General features: G+C 37.4%; 1 protein-coding gene across 4 annotated transcripts in view; it reads right to left on the bottom strand.

The window, feature by feature from the left end:
- MACROD2 (mono-ADP ribosylhydrolase 2) overlaps nt 1–19,519 on the bottom strand; it is a 2,035,411-nt gene that overhangs the window by 1,275,393 nt on the left and 740,499 nt on the right. For all 4 annotated transcript variants that reach the window (XM_036892150.2, XM_036892149.2, XM_036892151.2 and 1 more), the window contains exon 5: nt 19,098–19,214. In XM_036892150.2, the coding sequence (XP_036748045.2) occupies nt 19,098–19,214 (117 nt within the window). The remainder of the gene's footprint in view (nt 1–19,097; nt 19,215–19,519) is intronic.

Raw genomic sequence — 19,519 nt, forward strand, 5'->3', positions numbered from 1 at the left:
TCCCATTTGGAAAGCTGACACTGACAGAAGAAGGTAAAAACAAATGGGCTTGGTGGGCTTCATTTCATGATGCTTTATGATAAAAGCCCCTGTGTTTCCATTTTTACCAACTCATGGGCAATAGCCAATGTCTTTGCCCTGTGGTCAGACAGGAGGAGAGTGGAAACCTGGCCTATTAAAAGGATGCCCATGTGGGGCACTGCCCTAAGGAAATCACTAAGGGAATTTGAGGGTTGTATAAAAAATAAGATATATCAATGCCCATCAGAAGAACCCCCTTCCAGGTTCAGAAGGTGATTGGAATACCAAGCAAATATCCCCACAAACACACTTAAGGTGGCCAGCTGGCTCCATGAAAGGACTGAGTGTGGGGGGTAGCTAAGGCAATGCAGAGAGGGGCTAAATTTACACATACTCCTCTTGCACCCTCGGAAGCACAAAATGCTAATAAGAATTATTCTGTCTGCCAACAAGAAGACTGCAGACTGCTACAGGACAGATTCCCTGGGGGCAGGTCCTGGGCACAGTTGTTAAGTGAGACTGATGCACCCAAAGGGTGGCAAATGGGTATTGACAGAGGTTGACACTCACTCTGGACTGGGTTCTGCTTACCTGGTGGTAAAAACAAATGCTCAGAATATTATAAAAGAGCTGGGACAGAAGATAGTGTACCAATTTGGACTACTGAGTCACATTTCTTCAGACCAAGGATCACACTTTACAGACTATACTATCCAACAATGGGCAGAGAGAAACCTTGTCTGGAACAGTAGGCTAGTAGAGAATTAGAACGGGCAATTGAAAATACTGGCTGGCTAAAATAATGGGTTCTAAGGGTATGAAGGGCTGGCCTAAAGGCCTTCACAAATGCACATTCACATGCAGACTGAGTTAGGTTTTCAGAGTGGTCCCCCAAGCCACTCCTGTGTTTCCTGGGTTGATCTGGGATAGAAGAGGTGGGGACAATGACTGCACGACGACGCAGGTCTTGCAGAGGTGGCAAGAACACTGGTGTGATGGCTGTACTTTTTTCTCTCTCCCCCACATCATGTCAACTTTCTTTTTTTCCCCTCAGTTCCATGGCTACAACTACAGGTGCTGGAAACAGGAATGATTTCTATCAAGAAACTGTAATGATATTTTTAAACCTTTATGCCAGAAGTCCTAAAGGCCTGGTGGGGTGGGTCCCATCTTCACCCCATCTGGAAAAATTGGAGTTAACATGTGAATGCTGCTGCATTTCCTGGTGATCAAATAATTACCACAAATAAAAGGAAATTCTATTTGTGGCAAATTAATATTCTCTACCAACCGACTAGCATTCTCTACCTCAAGCAGAAGGCCTGTATAGGGGGAGATGGCCCAAATCACTCTCACACAAAATAATGAATATATTTCTCATGTTGCTGCAAGTGCCTCATATCCTATTTGTGAAGAACAAGTTGTAAAGTTTTATTATTTCCTATAAAATCTGAACAGTTTGAACACAGAGGAAACACACATCAATATTTCCCCTTTCTAACTCATTTACATGTAAGTTGTAAGTGCTGGGGTTAGCAGTCCCAATCAGAAACTCAGCCACAGCACATTTCAAACCCATAAAATTAACACTTTATTTTAATGAGGTTTAACAATAAATCAAGTTTGGAAACCATCTTTCAACACAGACTCTAAATCCACAGGGAAGGACTTCACTATCAATCCATTGGCTTTTAGTTAAGCAAGTCAGAACATGGTTCCCAGGTCACTGAAGTTCTTTAAAACTCTCCCTCTCTGCTTTACTTATCCTGACACAACCACTTACGCTACAGAGCATTTGAAAAATAGGAAAAAGATTCTTGGAAGATATGCCAAATGTCAAAAACAGTCTTGACCTTGGACTGATGCTATTTTCTTGGCTTCTTTGTAACTATTAACTAAGTTATGGGACAAATCAAATGAACAGAGCACGAAGCTAAATGTATTCCTTGGCTAGTTCTTCCAGTAACTCTGTTACTAATTATATGGAATTTAACTTACTTTCCTGTGCATATACATTTGTTCATTCACACATGGTTTCAAATAACTTCATAGTATCTGAAGAAGCAGTGAATAAAGTCCATGCTTTCATGAAGATTACATTCTAGTGGAAGAGACAGGCTTCAACAAATAAACCAAATAAATGCATAAAATAATCTCAGGTGATGATAAGGGCTGTGATGTCAACTAAAGCAGGGCAAGAGATTAGAGAGTGATGAGATAACATTCAATGTAAGAGGACCAGGATGGTCTAACTGAAAAAGCGCTAACCAGATATATTTATGTGGAGGCCGGCAGTGCTCTGAGGGGGCACCGATGTTAATCCATATTCCTCACAGTATCTACTTAGCTACTCTTATCCCCATTTCTAGTTGAGAACACAGGGGCTCAAAGAGGTTTCCAGAGCCTGAACTTGAGCTCCAAAGTTCATATTCTTAGCCTTTTTATGGGATGTTGCTATCGATGGAGAGGAAATCTCAGAAAGGGAAGGCACCCGTTTAAATAGTTCTAGTCAATTGATTCTGACTTGAGGAAGTTTCAAATTTTATCTTTGAAATAAATTATGTCAGAAGTTGGTCAATCGAATAAATTAACAAAAATCTGAGAAGCAGTTACAAAGCACTAAGGAAAAAAAAGGCCCAAAGGAAATAAAAGAGGCCAGAACACCAGACAGTAAGGCAACGATTCTACCTGAACTCCACCTGTGAGCACTATATCTGAGAAGTATAACTTGCTAAAGATGCCTTGCTAGATTTGTGTCAACCTTATTTTTAAAAGGTGCTGCTAAGGAAAACAAAGAGAATAAAATCATAGGTAATGCATTAGTCTATCTTTAATTGGCTTCCCTATTGTATAACAATGCATGTTTGACATTCTGATTTAGAAACTAGAGATTAAATGTTTTCCTCCTCAAACATACAGATATCAAATCACAGTTGCTGGAAAACAGTTTACAAATCATTGTCTGCTTTATTCTTAACTAATGTGAAGCATAAAACTTCCATAGGGATTATAGGGACATGCTCTGTTGTCATTAGAAAATATCAGGCAGACATTATACCAAATCCTGGTCAAAAAAGGCCTGGGCCCCTAATGCCACATTAGAATAAGGTTTTCCAGAATCATTACTATACTAGACAGAGAGCGGCTTGGGCATACGATGCAGCCAAGTATAAAAGTAACATTAAAACAGATATTTAATGGACATATACTAGACATTTACCATGCTAGACAGAATCATTTACTATACCAGACCATGTCCCTTGCCCCAATCCCAGGGTACAAATGTGTTAGAATCTACTGACCATTTCCACTGGTCACTGCATAGGAAAATCCCAAGGAAATGTGAGGCAAGAAGGCCAATACTACCAGGCCTTTTCAGTATAAGAGCCCCCAAATGAAATCTCCATGAAAGAAAAGAAAAGACCGTGGACTGAGAATCTGACAACCTGGATTCTTGGCAAGCTTTTATCACTTAAATATCTGTGTGATCTTGCACAAGACACTTGATTCATTTCAGCTCAACTCCACTCAGTTCCTTGAAGGTAGGGTCCTGTCTGTTTTGTATCTCATTCTTTTCCAAAAGATAAGCAAAGCACCTGGCACATATTTCAGGAACCATACATGTTTGCTAAATAAATGAAACACTTGTCACTACCTACTATGTATCAGAAAGATTTTAGATGTGAAGTATAGGATAAAAATTCTTGCCTAGTTTTTAATGGGAGAAATTGGTCTTGGTAGCTAAAAGAATGATTTTTAGATTTGTTTTCACAGCTTTAAAATGTTATAATTGTGAAACTCTTACCAAAAGCTCCATTGTCCCCAAATGTACATCCTCAAGGACAATGATGAATAAAAGTTTGCTAATATAGCATGGTGAATAATAAATACAAACATCTCACACACAGGCTTTAAAATATTGATCCCAGCATCTGAATGAAAGTAAGAGGGGAAAAAAATAAGAGGGGCTGGTTAATCTCAAAATAGGTGTAAACAATAGGCTGTTTCTTGAGGTGTGATATTAATGTGCTTTGGGTAATATATTTGGTGCCCAAGACAATGAGCTTGTTTGGTACATGGAGATTGTAAGGAAATGTTTGAAATGTTAACTCTTTTTAAGGCATAGACTTCTAAATTTCACCTCCTTCTATGTGCATAGCTATAAGGATCAATCTCATAACCATGCAATATTCCGAGACACAGTCCTAACCACTCTTGGCAGATACACTTTGATGTGGGGTTTCTCAACCTCTCATCATCTTTTGCATCCACCCAACTACTCAGGCAGTGGATATTAGGAGAAAGATAACAAAGATAACTTTCCTTAATTTTAAAACAATAGAGAGAACATGTCCTAGACACATGAAAGAGGAAGGCCCAGTCCTTGCTGGTCTGTGCCACATAGCAGTCGGCTTTCCTCTGCCTCCCCTCCAAGATGCCTCATGGTGGATTTCTTGGGGGATCCCTAGAGCCTTCCATCCCATTTCCATCAAGCCACAAACTCTCCCAGAATGTTTTCCAAATAGTTCCACAAACTGAAAAAAAACAACAACCCTGAATTCTATACTAAAAAATATTATAATGCAGAAGAAAACCTGTGCTTGGCATAATGAGAATGTATTTCTAATGGAGTACCTAAAAAATGACATGCATATGCATATGCATATGCCATACCCAAGTATAGGAGTCACATTAAAACAGGAAAAAAATCAGCTGGTCATTTAAGGTAAGACAAGTTTGGCATCATGTGTTATGATGTAAGAAAATAAAAAAACAAGCTTGTGTAAATTGAAGAAATTTCTTGCTAAGACAGTCCTTTGCCCTCCACAGACCTTCCAATGCGTAACTGGAGTCCAAATACAATACATACACAGTTGGAAAGAGAATTCACAAGAATACAGTTAAGGTTGTCTCTAATGATCTTCACTGAGCAGAATAAACACAGTGGGGTAATAATAAATCTTTCCTCAAAATGTCACAGGTAGGAAGAGGAAAACTTTAAAAGGCCTCAGGAAATGATAGGGATTTCACAAATAGCATGTGATTAGAAATGGAGCAAACTCTAGGTGGTTCTGAAAAATGAAGGAGTTAATGGAAAACAGATTTAGAAGCCCGCTGCTACCAATGTAAATAGGAAGTTACCTCAGCTGCACTTAGATAGCTGCTTCAACACAGGATAGATACTGAAATAATTTTTCCTCTCAAAATGAAAATGGCACTTGCTGTAAGTAAAAAACATGTGAGTCGTGACTACAGACACTAAAACCACTTAAGGAATATCAGGTAAACATTAATGTCCAATTTGTGTTGTTTTCCTCCCAATTCTTTTTTACTAAGCCGGACTTTGGTATCTCTTTGATTGTAATCATTTAATATGTGTATTTTTCATATAAAAAGTATAGAAGTTTCCACTCATAACAGTTTTTCCAATCTAGTATGCTGTCTAGGATGGAGGTATAGTAAAGGGGTTTGATTAAGCATTACATTACCCCAAATTCTATTTTGCTTTCATCTTGCATTTAGGTGTGTCCCTCAGCCTGGCAGGTCATGTGCTAAGAAAACATGATAGACACCAACTACTCTTTCAAAGGGTCCTTCATTAGCTATCTGTTGTTGTGTTGAATACCTAAACCTAAAATAAGAAATACTTGCTATCTCAGTTTTTTCAGGTCAGGAATTTGCAGGTGGCTTGACTGGGTGGTTCTGGCTCAGTGTCTTTCCTGACAAGTCAAGCTGCCAGCCAGGGCTGCAGACAGCTGAAAGCTTGATTGGGCTGGAGCATGTGCTCCCAAGCTCACTTTTAAGGTTGCTGGCAGATCTCACAAGATCCACTTCCAAGTTCACTCACATTGTTGCAGGCAGGCTTTCAGTTCCTTGCCGTATGGGTCTCTACAGAGGCTGTCCGAGCACCCTCACAACACGGTAGCCAGTTTTCCTCTTCCCAGGGCTACTTCATGACATGGAAGCAGACTTCACCCAGACAGAATGTATAAGGAGTTGAATGATGACCCCAGAAAGATATGTCCACACCCCAAGCCCCAGAACCTGTGACTGTGAACCTATCTGTAAAAAGTCTTTGCAGATGTAATTAAGCCAAGGGCCTGAAGACCTTGAGATCATTTTGGTTTATGGTGACTTAAATCCAACGAAAAGTGTCCCTATAGGAGAACAGAAGGGGAAAAGACATGGAGAGCCATAGGGTAGGGGCTATGCTGCCATAAGCCAAGGAACACACAGAGCTACCAGAATGAGAAGAGGCCAGGATAGATTTTCCCTCGATTCTTCAGAAGTGGGGCCCTTGATTTCAGATCTCTCGCCCCCAGAACCAAGAGAAATTAAATTTCTGTTTAAGCCATCAGCTTCGTGGTAATTTGTTACAGCAGCTCTAGAAAATTAATACAGAGTGATTTCAGAGAGCGGGAGCTAGAGAGAGAGCGGAAGAAGGAAGTCATGGTCCTTCCACGCCCTGATCCGGGTCACTCTCATCACTCTGATGTACTCACTCCGTTCACCAGAAGGGAGTCACTAAGGTCGGGCCACATACAAGGAGAGGAGATTCAAGTGTCACCTCTCTAGGGGAGAAATACCAAAGAATTTGTGGGAATATCTTTAAAACCAGTAAGGTTGCCATCTGAAGTTTCTCAAATTGGAAGAGTTTCCCTTTCTCCGAGAACAGATACAAAAGGGAATCTTGAGGATGCTATTGGATTCTCCTTTCTCTTTTCCCAGGTTTCTGAAAGAAAAATAATTTTAAGTGCATGTATTTATTTTTTTATTTAAGTTTAATTGACATACAGAACCTTATTAGTAACAGGTGGATATAAAAGTGATTTGATATTTTATGTATTACAAAATGACCCCCACAATAAATCTAGTAACCATCTGTTACCATGTCAAGTTATTACAATACTATTGACCATATTCCCCAGGCTGTACATTATGTCACCATGACTTATTTATTTATTTATTTTTAATTGCATTTTTTAATTTAATTTAATTTATTTTATTTTTATTAAGGTTTCATTGATATACTTTCTTATGAAGGTTTCACATGAAAAACAATGTGGTTACTACATTCACCCATATTACTGATTCTCCCCCGCAACCCATTGCAGTCACTGTACATCAGTGTAGTAAGATGCCAAAGAATCACTACTTGTTCTTTTCTGATACACTGCATGACTTATTTATTTTATAACTGGAAATTTGTACCTTTTAATCTCCAGCTACTTCACCCATCTCTCCCAACCACTCCCCTCTCTGGTAATTCACAGTTTGTTTATCTATGAGTCTGTTTCTATTTTGTTTGTTCCTTTGTTTTATCTATTAGATTCCACAAATAAGTGAAATCATATGGCATTTGCCTTTCTCTGACTGGCTTATTTTACTTAGCATAATGCCCTATAGATACATCCTGTTGTTGCAAATGGCAAGATTTCATTCTTTTTTTATGGCTGAGTGCTACTCCATTGGATATATATACCACAACTTTATCAATTCATTTATCATTAGAAAATTAGGTCATTTCCCTAAATTGGCTATTGTAAATAAAATGCTGCAAAAAACACAGGGGTGCATATATCTCTTCAAATTGGTGTTTTTGTTTTCTTCAGATAATACACAGAAGTGGAATTGCAGGATCATATGGTTGTTCTATATTTTGAGGACCCTCCAAACTGTTTTTTATAGTGTCTGCAGCAATTTACATTCCTACCAACCATGCCTGAAGGTTCCCCTTTCTCCAGATCCTTGCCAGCACTTACTTCTTGTCTTTTTGATACTAGCCATTCTGACAGATTTGAGGTGATAGCTCATTGTGTGGTTTTTATTTGCATTTCCCTTACAGGTAGTGTTGGAGAGCATCTTTCCATGTGCATGTTGGCTATTTTCACATCTTCATTGGAAAAATGTCTACTCATATCCTCTGCCCATTTTTAACTAGGTTGTTTGTTTCTTTGATATTAAGTTGTATAAGCCCTTTACATATTTTGGATATTAAGTCCTTATTGTATATAAGATTTGAAAATATTTTCTCCCATTCAGTAGATTGTCTTTTTGTTCTGCTAATGGAATCCTTCACTGTGTAAAAATCTTTAGTTTAATGCAATCCCATTTGTTTATTTTAGCTTTTGCTGCCCTTGCCTGAGGAGACTTGTCCAAAATATATTGCTAAAATGTCATTGAAGAGCTTACTGCCCATGTGTTCTTCTAGGAGTTTTATGGTTTTGGGTCTTACATTCAAGTATTTAATGTGCTTTGAATTTATATTGTTGTGTATTGGTAAGATATTTTTGTATTCGTTGGTCCAGTTGCATTATTTTGTACATAGCTGTCCAGTTTTCCCAAAAGCACTTATTAAAGAAACTGTTTTCCCCAATGTATGTCCTTCTGTCCTTTTTCATAGATAAATTGAGTACATATGTGTGTGTTTATCTTTGGGTTCTCTAATCTATTGCATTGATCTGTGTATCTTTTTGTGACAGTACCATACTGTTTTGATTACTATAGCTTTGAAGGGCAGTTTGAAATCAGGGAATGTAAAACTCGCAGTTTTGTTCTTTCTCAAGATTATTTTGGCTATTTGGGGTCTTTCATGGTTCCATATAAACTTTAGGATTATTTATTCTGGTTCTGTGAAAAATGCCATTGATATTCTAATAGGGCTTGCACTGAATCTGTAGATTGCTATGAGCAATATGGACATTTTAACAATATTAATTCCTATAATCCATGAGCACAGAATATCTTTCCATTTACTTTAGTCATCCTCAATTTTTTTTATCAATACCTGTTAGGCTGTTGGCCATCCTAACTGGTGTGAGGTGATATCTCATTGTGGTTTTAATATGCATTTCCCTGATAACTACTGATGTGGAGCATCTTTTCATGCTCCTGTTGGCCATCTGAATTTCTTCTTTGGAGAATTGTCTGTTCATAGCATCTGCCCATTTTTTAAACGGGGTTATTTGCTTTTTGGGTGTTGAGGAGTGTGAACTTTTTATATACTTTGGATGTTAACCCTCTGTCAGATATGTCATTTACAAATACATTTTCCCATACTGTAGGATACCTTTCTGTTCTGCTGATGGTGTCCTTTGCTGTAAAGAAGCTTTTTAGCATGATGTGGTCCCATTTGTTCATTTTTTATTTTGTTTCCCTTGCCTGAGGAGATGCATTCAGGAAAAAGATGCTCATCTTTATATTCAAGAGATTTTTGTCTATGTTTTCTTCTAAGAGTTTTGTGGTTTCATGGCTTACATTCAGGTCTTTGATCCATTTTGAGTTTGCTTTTGTGTATGGTATTCGACAATAAACCAGTTTCATTCTCTTGCATGTAGCTGTCCAGCTTTGCCAACACCAGTTGTTGAAGAGGCTGTCATTTCACCATTGTATGTCCATGGCTCCTTTATCATATATTTATTGACCATTTATGCTTCGGTTTATATCAGGGCTCTCTAGTCTGTTCCAGTGGTCTATGGGTCTGTTTTTGTGCCAGTACCAAATTGTCTTGATTACTGTGGCTTGTAGTAGAGTTTGAAGTCAGGGAGTGTAATTCCCCCAGCTTTGTTCTTCATTCTCAGGATTGCTTGGGCTATTCGGGGTTTTTTGTGGTTCCACATGAATTTTAAAACTATTTGCTCTAGTTCGTTGAAGAATAATGCTGGTATTTTGATAGTGATTGCAGTGAATCTGTAGATTGCTTTAGGCACGATGGCCATTTTGACAATATTAATTCTTCCTATACATGAGCATGAGATGTATTTCCATTTATTGGTATCTTCTTTAATTTCTCTCATTATTCCTAGGTATTTTATTTTTTTAATGTAATTATAAATGGGATTTTTTTCTTAGTCTTTCTAATAGTTTGTTATTAATGTATAGAAACACAATATATTTTTCTGTATGTTAGCTTTATATCCTGTGATTTTCTGATTTATCAGTTCAAATAGTTTTTTAGTGGAGTCTTTAGGATTTTATATATAAGTATCATGCCATCTGCAAAAGGGGACAGCTTAACTTCTTCCTCTACAATTTGGATGCCTTTTATTTCTTCTTTTTGCCTAATTGCTGATTAGGACATCAGGTACTACATTGGATAAAAGGGGTGAGAGTTATCATCCTTGTCTTGTTTCTGATTTTAGAAGAAAAGTTTCAGCTTTTTACCATTTAATATGGTGCTAGCTGTGGGTTTGTCATATATTTATTTATTATGTTAAGGTATGTTCCTTTTATACTCACTTTTTTGAGAATTTAGTATAGGATTTTTCTTAATTCCTATCTGTGACTTCCATATTTTCTCAGACACTAGTCACTGATGCATATATTTCAATGGATTATTGTCAGAAACTTTACTAGTAGACCTCATGCTGTCATAATTATTTATATGTAACTCATCTAAAATTACTATTAATAAGAAAGTATCATGTGAAATAAGAAATTAGCATTTTGAAAGTATGTTCATGTACATCATCTCAATTAATAGTTGATTAAGCTATCACAATACTCTTAGAAGAGAGTTAGTATGATCGAAGATCTAGGAAAGGCAGAACATTTTAACAGAAAGAGCACTGTATTGTGAGTCAAGATACCCAGACTCTAGTCTTGGCTCTGTCTCTTTCTAGGCAGTCCCAGGAAAAATTAATTAAATCTTTTTGGGCCTCAGTTTCCTTAAGTTTAAGTTAGATGTCAGATTAGATGATCATTAACATCCCTGTCAACACCAGCAGCAGTGCCATTACCTCTATTACCTCCAAACTGGACTAATACTAAAATTATATGTATGTCAGAGCTGAAATAGAATATTTGTAGCAAGGAAGAACAATTGAAGAAATTCATGAACTATCTCATTTTACAATTCAGGTGAGGTGAATATTTTTTAACCAAATGGTAGAGCACTTTTACTCTGCCTGCAGTGAATTTCTCCCAGATAGCAGTGTGACTCTCAGCTCAAATATATTATTGGGGAGTCTTTCCCTGACCAGCACAGGAAAAGAAGTCCCCTCACTCCACTCTCCATTCTATTGCCACTCTTTATTTCCCTCACATCCCTTACCATTATCTGAAGTACTTAGCTTTTATGTGAGTGTGTTTATTATCTGCATCTTTCTATCATGATAAACAAGACTGGGACCCTGGCTGTTTTCTTCGCTCTAGTCTTCCACATTCCAGACAGGGTAAGCATTCAATAAGCATTCTTGAATAAGTAAATGAGGTATGCTAAGTATTTTATAATAATATACTGTATATTCTTATGATGGCTTACACTATTAAAAAGTATTTCTGCATATATTCCTTAACAAATTTGCCTGAGGTAGGTTATTACCCCCAAATAATCTGAAACTTGGCTCAGAGGTTAAGGGAATTTACAAAACAATTAGAATATCCTGAATTCAGGACTTCTCCTCAGCAGTATAATTTAATATAAGACCTTCTACCTTCATGTTTACTGTTCTTGACCTAGAATCAGTCCTTTATTCCACAGAGCAGAGCTTGATTTCATCAATATTTTGAGCTGGAAACACCTCTAATCAAGCTATAAATTGGTCTAATATTTAATCTTTGGGATTAGTAATTAACTGTAAGAATTATTAATAAATTTATAAATTGTTCTGTGTTGCCCACTTTTTAATCAAATCATTTATGTTAGTACTGGCCCAAGGAACATCGTAGCACTGGGCAAAATCTTCATTTAACTCAGCATTCGCTACTATTTCAATAAATGTATTCTGCAATCCCTGAACATTAACTACCATGGCTCTCAGATTAACCTTTCTTGTTTGCTTGTGCCTGACCTCAAAGCATGTTAAATTACTCAGAGCAATTCTGATGGCTTTAATTTATGAGAACACCTTCATATATTCATCTTTTAAATCCTGAAAATGATTATCAGTGCACAACAGTGGTTCTCTTTTTAATCTTAGCTGATAACTCTGATTAAACACATCCAAAGGCTGATTACCCCCACTGTGGTGAATGCCAGTGTCACAGCTAACTACTCATTTCACAGCAGGAATTGCCTTCAGGAGCCCATTTACATTATTACTCAGAATTGATTTATACTGTTATTTCCTATTGATCACATAGGAGAAGGAGGGAAGGTATAGACAGTGTCCTCTGAAGGCCTAAAAAGTCAAATAATGGAAGCCACCCACAGACGTTTATAATACACTCAGCCAGTAATACGCCGATGTAAATACTAGTTGCTTCCAAAATGTAGGCACATTTTAAAAGGCACTATTTACTATTAGAATCATCTAGTTTTTTTAATCAAAAGGCTACTTTGGGATGGAATCTGTGTTATCACAATGGGTTAAAAGAGAGAGAGAGAGAAATAAAGAAAATAATCTAAGTGTAGGTTATGCGTGTGCCATGTGGACAAATTAAGCAAATTTAGCATCCCTGTGCTTTCTTACACTGGTAGGGTCTTGGAGCAAGCAGCCTGTTTGGTGACAGAGTAACAGCAGTGCTGCAAGTGGCAGCCACCGCCCTAGCTCTGCAGATGTCTGGAATCTCACAATCCTGTCTTATGTGTCTTCTTGGTTGGTTTCCTGCAAAAGCAACCTATGACTACACAAAGACAACACTTTCTCTAATTCCCCCAGTAAATACATATCAAAAGCCACCAACTCTATTCTGGATACTATGACAGATGCTAAAGATAGCAGGATTGAATGAAACCAATATGACTCTGTTCCTCTTAAACTGTTACTCTCTTTGAGAAGACAGACAATAAACAAGTAAACGAATATAGCTATCATAACTAACTGTGCAAATACCAAAAAGGAAAAGGAGAACACGGCAGTTCTTTTCAGGAAAAGCCCTAATCAGTGACCCAAAGGAATCCTCTGTTATGTAGCAAAAGGGGTGCAGGTGAAGGAATCAGTAGGCAAAAGTCCTGCCTGTGACCCCACCACTGTCTAGGTCAATGGTGCTTACATCTGAGCACATATCCACAGCACCTGGAGGGCTTGTTAAGCCACAGAATTCATGATTCAGTAGATCTAGAAGGGATACGAGAATGTGCATCTCTAACAAATCCCCAGGTGAAGATACTGTTGCTCCAGGGAGGATACTTTGAGACTCTGGGTTTTACAATCTCTTCTCACAAAGCCCTTCTCACTTCCACATTCATTATGAAGATCACTAAGGAGATAAAATGTATGAAACTGCTTAATATAAATGAAAGGGGTGGTAATTATGGAGAAATAGATTCAAACAGAAATTAAATTCCTAAAGCACTTAATGAAAATGAACCAATCAGGGTTGATTTTAAGAAGAACAATCCCATCTCTCTCTTCAGGAAGCAAGATGATTTTATGCTTTTCAAAAGCCATCTTCTCTATAAGTCATTTAATTATGGAAGGGGCTCATGAGGGCCCTCAGGTCTCCATCAAAGCCTGGCAGAGTCATACTCTTAACAGCACACACACCCCACTGCTTTCACAATCAGACACCTGCTGGCAGGGCCCACAATGGCTGAAAGCAGGTCATGCATTGCAAGAGGACTAACTCAGAATTGTCTTATGAGTTTCCTACTTGAGAAACTGAATTTCCTCAGGACTACAGGCTCCCTCTCAGCACATTAGCTAACACCACTGGAGGAAGCTAGGAGTAAAGATTTATGGCCCAATACTCTGGTAGTTTGAATTAACTCTCCCTTCAGAGACTGGACTTTCCAGTTTGGGCCCTATTGAGAAAAATGACAATTTTTTCTAAGCATTTTTTTTTTCAAGGCAGCCTTATAATTTAAAAGATTTAGAAAGCTTTAGATCATCCTCCCAAGGTGATGTTGTACTGAGACAACAGAAGCAAGAATTGACCCAAGAAACAGAAGGCAGATGTTTTAGTCTCACTTCTGTCAATAGTGATTTGAGAAAGTCACATAAATTCAAAAAATTCAATAAATATTTAACCTCCCTGAATCTCAGCTCCCTTCTTCAGAAAAAGTGAGGATTGTTACAGACCAGAAGTTGGCAAAATCTTTCCGTAAAGGGTCTGATAGTAAATGTTTCAGGCTTTGGCCATGTAGTGACTATTGAAACTACTCAACTCTGTCACATTAAATCAGCCACAGCCAATAGGTAAACAAATGGGCACAGTTCCAATCTAACAAAATTTTATTTATAAAACATGCAGCAGGCTTGGCAATACCTGCCATAGACTCTCACCCCCTCTCAGAGATACCTGGTTACTACCATGCCTCTAATATGATCATAGTTTGCTATTCGAGCAACAAATTAACCTCTCTGTACCTGAATTTGCCTTTGTGTTGAAAGAAAATATCATTACTTGTCATGTCACTTCCTCACAGAAATTTCAAAAGGACTGATGAGCTCAGGTTTCAAAGTACTATGATTTCTTGATGAAGGTTACAAGAGAAGTACTAATTATTATCTACAGTACCTTTAAGCTGCTATCATCTGATTATTATTGCACCTGGAAGTGGAATAAGGATTCAGATTCATACCACTCGATGATATTAAACACATTATGCTATGGTCTCTTGCCCTAGAGTTTCCTTTCAAACGACTGATGAAAACCTGTGAGTTGGATGCTAATACTACCCTTTGATATCTTCCAAAGATTAAATAGAAGGAATAAAAGAAACAGATTTGACTTTTTATATACACAATTTAGTATTTCTTCCATTTATCTCCAGTGATTGTTCAGTCCTAAAAGTGGAGCATTCTCAAGAAACAGAATGGGAGCTATGCTTAAATTCATTAAATAAAATTGATGTGGTTTCCTTATTCTTATTTGTTCACCTGCAGGAGAAGCTCCATTAAGAATAAATTTCTTAGACATGAGACTTTGGAACTAGATATATGCTAAAACATAGTTTTAAAAACATAGTGGATAATCAACACTAATTTCATCATTTCTTAGGACTATTAGTATAACTTGTCTTTACATCTCACCCACCACCAATTATAAACCAGCCTGCCACCTTTAAGAATTAATTCACCTGGTAGATATTTCTCTAGTATCCATTATATACAAGGGACTCCTAGAAATGTGGAAAGTTTGCATAGATAACAATATAAAATAGTATGTGAAGAGTTCCCTCAGTGTGTTAACAAGCAGTATTTTGGAGTTTGAAGGAAAAAGAAGGCTTTTAGCTGATTTGATAAGGGAAGAGCATTTTCATGGTAGAAGTGATATATGTGAACTGAGTCTGGAAGACAGATGGAAAGGAGCAAAGAAAAAGCTTTCTGGATAGCTCCAAATGCAGACCCCATGCACAGACATACCATTATGAGCAATTCAGATCACATAAAAGCTCGTGAGTAGTTCAAGATACAGCAATAAATCAGGGGAGGACAAAAATAATCAGGCTAACAAGTCTGTGTTTAAGGAAAACCCACTGAAAGATTTTGAGAGGAATAGAGTTAGGTGCTATTCATGCATTCAGAAAATATATTACAATGCCCTATAATGTGCAAACATTTTTCTAAGCTATATGGATACAGCAATGAATTTAAAAGATGCAGAAAAAAATCTCTGCCCTCATTCTGGTAGTGGGAGACAACAGATAAACAATAATAAGCAATAACAATAAAATATAAATAAGTAAGTACTAGTTATTTGAAGGTTAAATGCTACAGATAATCAATTACAAATAAAGCAGAAAAAAGTTTTAAATATACTGGCTTGGGAGCCACCTGAGGTAACATTTGAACAAGGGTTTGAAGTAGGTGAAGGAGTAAGCCAAGAGAGTATGAGAGTAGAATTCCAGGCAGAGGGAGGGCTAATGCAAAGGCAGTAAAGATCAGCAAAGCAGCCTTTGTGAGCAAGGGAATGGATAGGAGATGATGCCAGAGAGGTCATGAGGGTCACGTGATATAGAGCCTTATAGACAATTATAAACAGTGGATTTAGGAATAGTAATCTACCAACAGGGGGCAGAATGGATTGCAGGAAGGAGAGAATAAGAGGCCGAAGCAACAGTTAAAAAGCTTGTTTTAAGGTGGAAAAGTCTGAGCCCATTCATTTAATCACTCCTTCACCCACATTGATTATGCACATATTTAGGAGACACGATGCTAGATAATGACACTAGAACTGTGACTGAGATGGACAAATCTCTCCCACATGAAGCTGCCCCTCTAGTAGAATGATAGCATGAACAGAAACATCTGACATATCGACAAGTGTCTAAAATCTATAGAATTCTAAAGTTTATCATGAATCCCAAAATATATAATATTATAAAACAGAAGGTCCCCAAAATCTCAATTATATAAACAGTCCTTACTCCACTTCCTAAGTCATTTCCTTAGCAATATCCTACAATCAAAATATTGGCCAATAATTCTTTCCACTCATAAGACTACTTTAGAAAAGAATGATTGGATATTCTATGAAAAAATAAATCATTCAAAACATCCAAGCAGTGAAAAATAAACTAGATCTCTGAGGCTTATCATACCACCAAACACGATGCATCAGAGAATACAGGCTATAAGGATAATTAATTCAAATACAAGCATTTATGAATAGATTAATTTAGTGAGCATAAAAGAAGCAAAGACCAGTCCAAAATTACCAGGTTTGTCTGTAACCCAGACAATAGCATTTTCCAAACAAATTGCTGATGCATGAAGATATTATCACTGGTGGCTGGATGACTGGCTTTAGTGCCCCTATGATGATAAACCCGCTGTCACAGAGGACAGATAGGAACTAGTTTCTGCTGTCAACCTGTCATGGTGTTATTAAATATGGAGGGGGAAAATGACCCAAACAGTATGTAATGAGCTCCCTTTTCATTCTCTCTCTACAAAAGCACATCTGTGGATTGTTAATGACTCTGAAATGGATGAACCAAATTGATGAGAAAGGAAAACATCTCTCAGGGATAGGAAAAGAGAAAATGAACACACACACAATGTTTATAAAACATAATTTAAAATATAAAGGCTTGTGGAAGTACTGGGAAATGCTATAAGGTGGCATACAAATGTAAGCTATTGTATTACTCATTTTTCTATTGCTTTCTTTGCTTTTCTTTTGTTTTTAATATGAATCATTAATCTTTCTAAATATAGAGAAATAGCAAGTAGCCCATGTGTGTGACACAAAGAGCACACATGTGTGACTTTCTGTGGTTGCCACTGTCATTCCAGTATGGTGATTTCTATTCTGCGGGATGATTTTTCACTAACGGTGCCCTGGGGGCTGCGCACGGTGACCTGAATGAGTTTTGGGCTCTTGGTATCTCAGGTCACAGGGTTCTGTACCAAGTCCTGTGGACTGATTTATCCTTGTGCCACAGACTCACTTGCCTCAGGTTGTCCAGGAAAGACACACCTAAGCTCAAAAATATGATTCAATCATGGAATTCCTCAAGTACAGGCTTTGGTATTATTAACCTTTGCATCTCTGTGCCTGATATTGTACAAGTCTTCAATAACCCTGAACTAAGTGGAATGATGCATTTAGAGGGATGTCAAACAGGGGCAAGTACATTCAATGAAATTATCATAGTGCCAGTCCATACACTGCAGCCACCATTTTATTTGGTCATATTTAGTGATTTTGAGGTTATATGTCTTCAAAAGCTCAGTATTGAAGAAATTTTTGTGTTTTGATTATAACAAAGAAAGTATTAATCAATAGGAGACCAGGCCTTATTTCTTAGTTTAAGGGCAGACACAAGACTGAAAATAATCAAAAGTGTTATTGGCTGGCTGTATCACAAAGGTAGTATGGTATTAGAAGGGAAAAGTGACCAATATTCATAAACATAGAGCCATATGATCCTGGAATGGGAAATCACTTTAACACTCAAGCTCTCTGAGCCAGAGGGAGAACTGTTCTAAACGCCATTGTACTCAAAGGACTTTATTCACATAAATATACATTCCAAGTAGAGGGGCTCTTTGGCACATGTTCTGTATTTTCTTGCACAGGTAAAAACAGTAACCAAGAAAGAAAATTGAGAAGTCATTAAAGGAAAAATTAAAGAGTATTTAGTTGGATGACTCACTGGAACCCACTGGGAGGAATGTAGAATGCAGGATTATAATGTTTATAAAGAAAAATACCATTTTAATATATTTACTACAAATACTCAAATTTAAATGTACTCCAAAGTAATTTTAAAATATAACATACTACCTCTCCGCTCACACATATCCATGGAAAATTCATTCTTTCACAACCTGTCTATACAGAGCCCAAATGGTGGTATCCTACAGATTGTGTTACAATGCTTTAGTCACGTTTTATCCACTGCTAAAACAAAAACAAAAACCAGCTTTACTTTTACATAAAATGTATTCAAGGACCTAGGCGGTATCATAAGAAGCAGATGAATGGAATAAACAATTAATTGGCATACCAATTTCCACATCAATGCACACCTTAATGGTATAATGACACCATCTACCTCCACCCACTAGGCCCTGATGATTATGTTATTAAATCTATGCCTTTAAACCAGTTTCTCTCTTAATATTTTTATTCCTCACTACCCCACCCACTTGGCTAAATGACTAAGCGACAAGGTCAATCAAATGCAATACTTCTCACTAGTCAAATAAAATGGAAATTTTGACCATTCCACATTCAACAAGCAAATACATTCTCACACTGACAACCACATTCCATTGGCTTTTCCTCAAAGCAAAGTGTGATAGATGCGTTGGCTGTAATTGCCAATCAGCCTTTACGTGGCAGCTGGAAACACAATACATCACTTTGATCTCCTTTGCTCTAAACACATTCACAATCAAGAAACCTGAACAAGGAATAAGAATTGGCATCATTTCCAGAAACTGTCACTCTGGGGCACGTAAATACTATAATATATATTTTGCTCGTATTTTTATTTCTGTTTCAGAGACACTCTGATGAAGACCTGAACAATAATCACTTACCACGAAACATCAAACATATATCTATTTGGAGACATATTTCAAACACACATATTACCACATACAAAATCTGAATATAAGTGCATTTAATTAAAAGTCACCACTACCATTTCCTTTTCCAGCTATGCATTTGATAGACAAAACAAGGTAGGAGCATTCATCTGTTTTCACAACAGTGTTCAAAAGAGTTGTACTCACATTTTGCAGGCAGGTCATAGCCACATGTGATTTTTGCATGTCCGGTATCACAGCCATTCAGGTTACGACACTCAGCTAGCAAACAGGGGCCAGCTGCTCTGTGAATGCAGCCATCCACTAGGATGAGAGAGGGAGAAAAAAAAAAAAGTTAGGCTATATTTAGCTTTTAGGAAATAAACACAAAACTTAAGATAGGTGAGGTGAGGGAGTCTCTGGTTTATAGTGTTTTCCAGTACCACTTGTGTAAGCATTCCCACCATGTCCAGTTTTAAAATATCCATTTGATGTCACTGAGTACAGGGTTCAGGGCTGGGGAGATATGCTAATAGTTCTGTCTCCCAAACTGGTAAGTGTTGCCTCCAACATGCCACAGGTTATGGAAGGAAAAAAAGGTGGAAAAGAAAGTGAGAAAGCCACTCTGG

This window comes from Manis pentadactyla, chromosome 5 (assembly GCF_030020395.1).
Source record: "Manis pentadactyla isolate mManPen7 chromosome 5, mManPen7.hap1, whole genome shotgun sequence".
NCBI classification, from domain to species: domain Eukaryota; kingdom Metazoa; phylum Chordata; class Mammalia; order Pholidota; family Manidae; genus Manis; species Manis pentadactyla.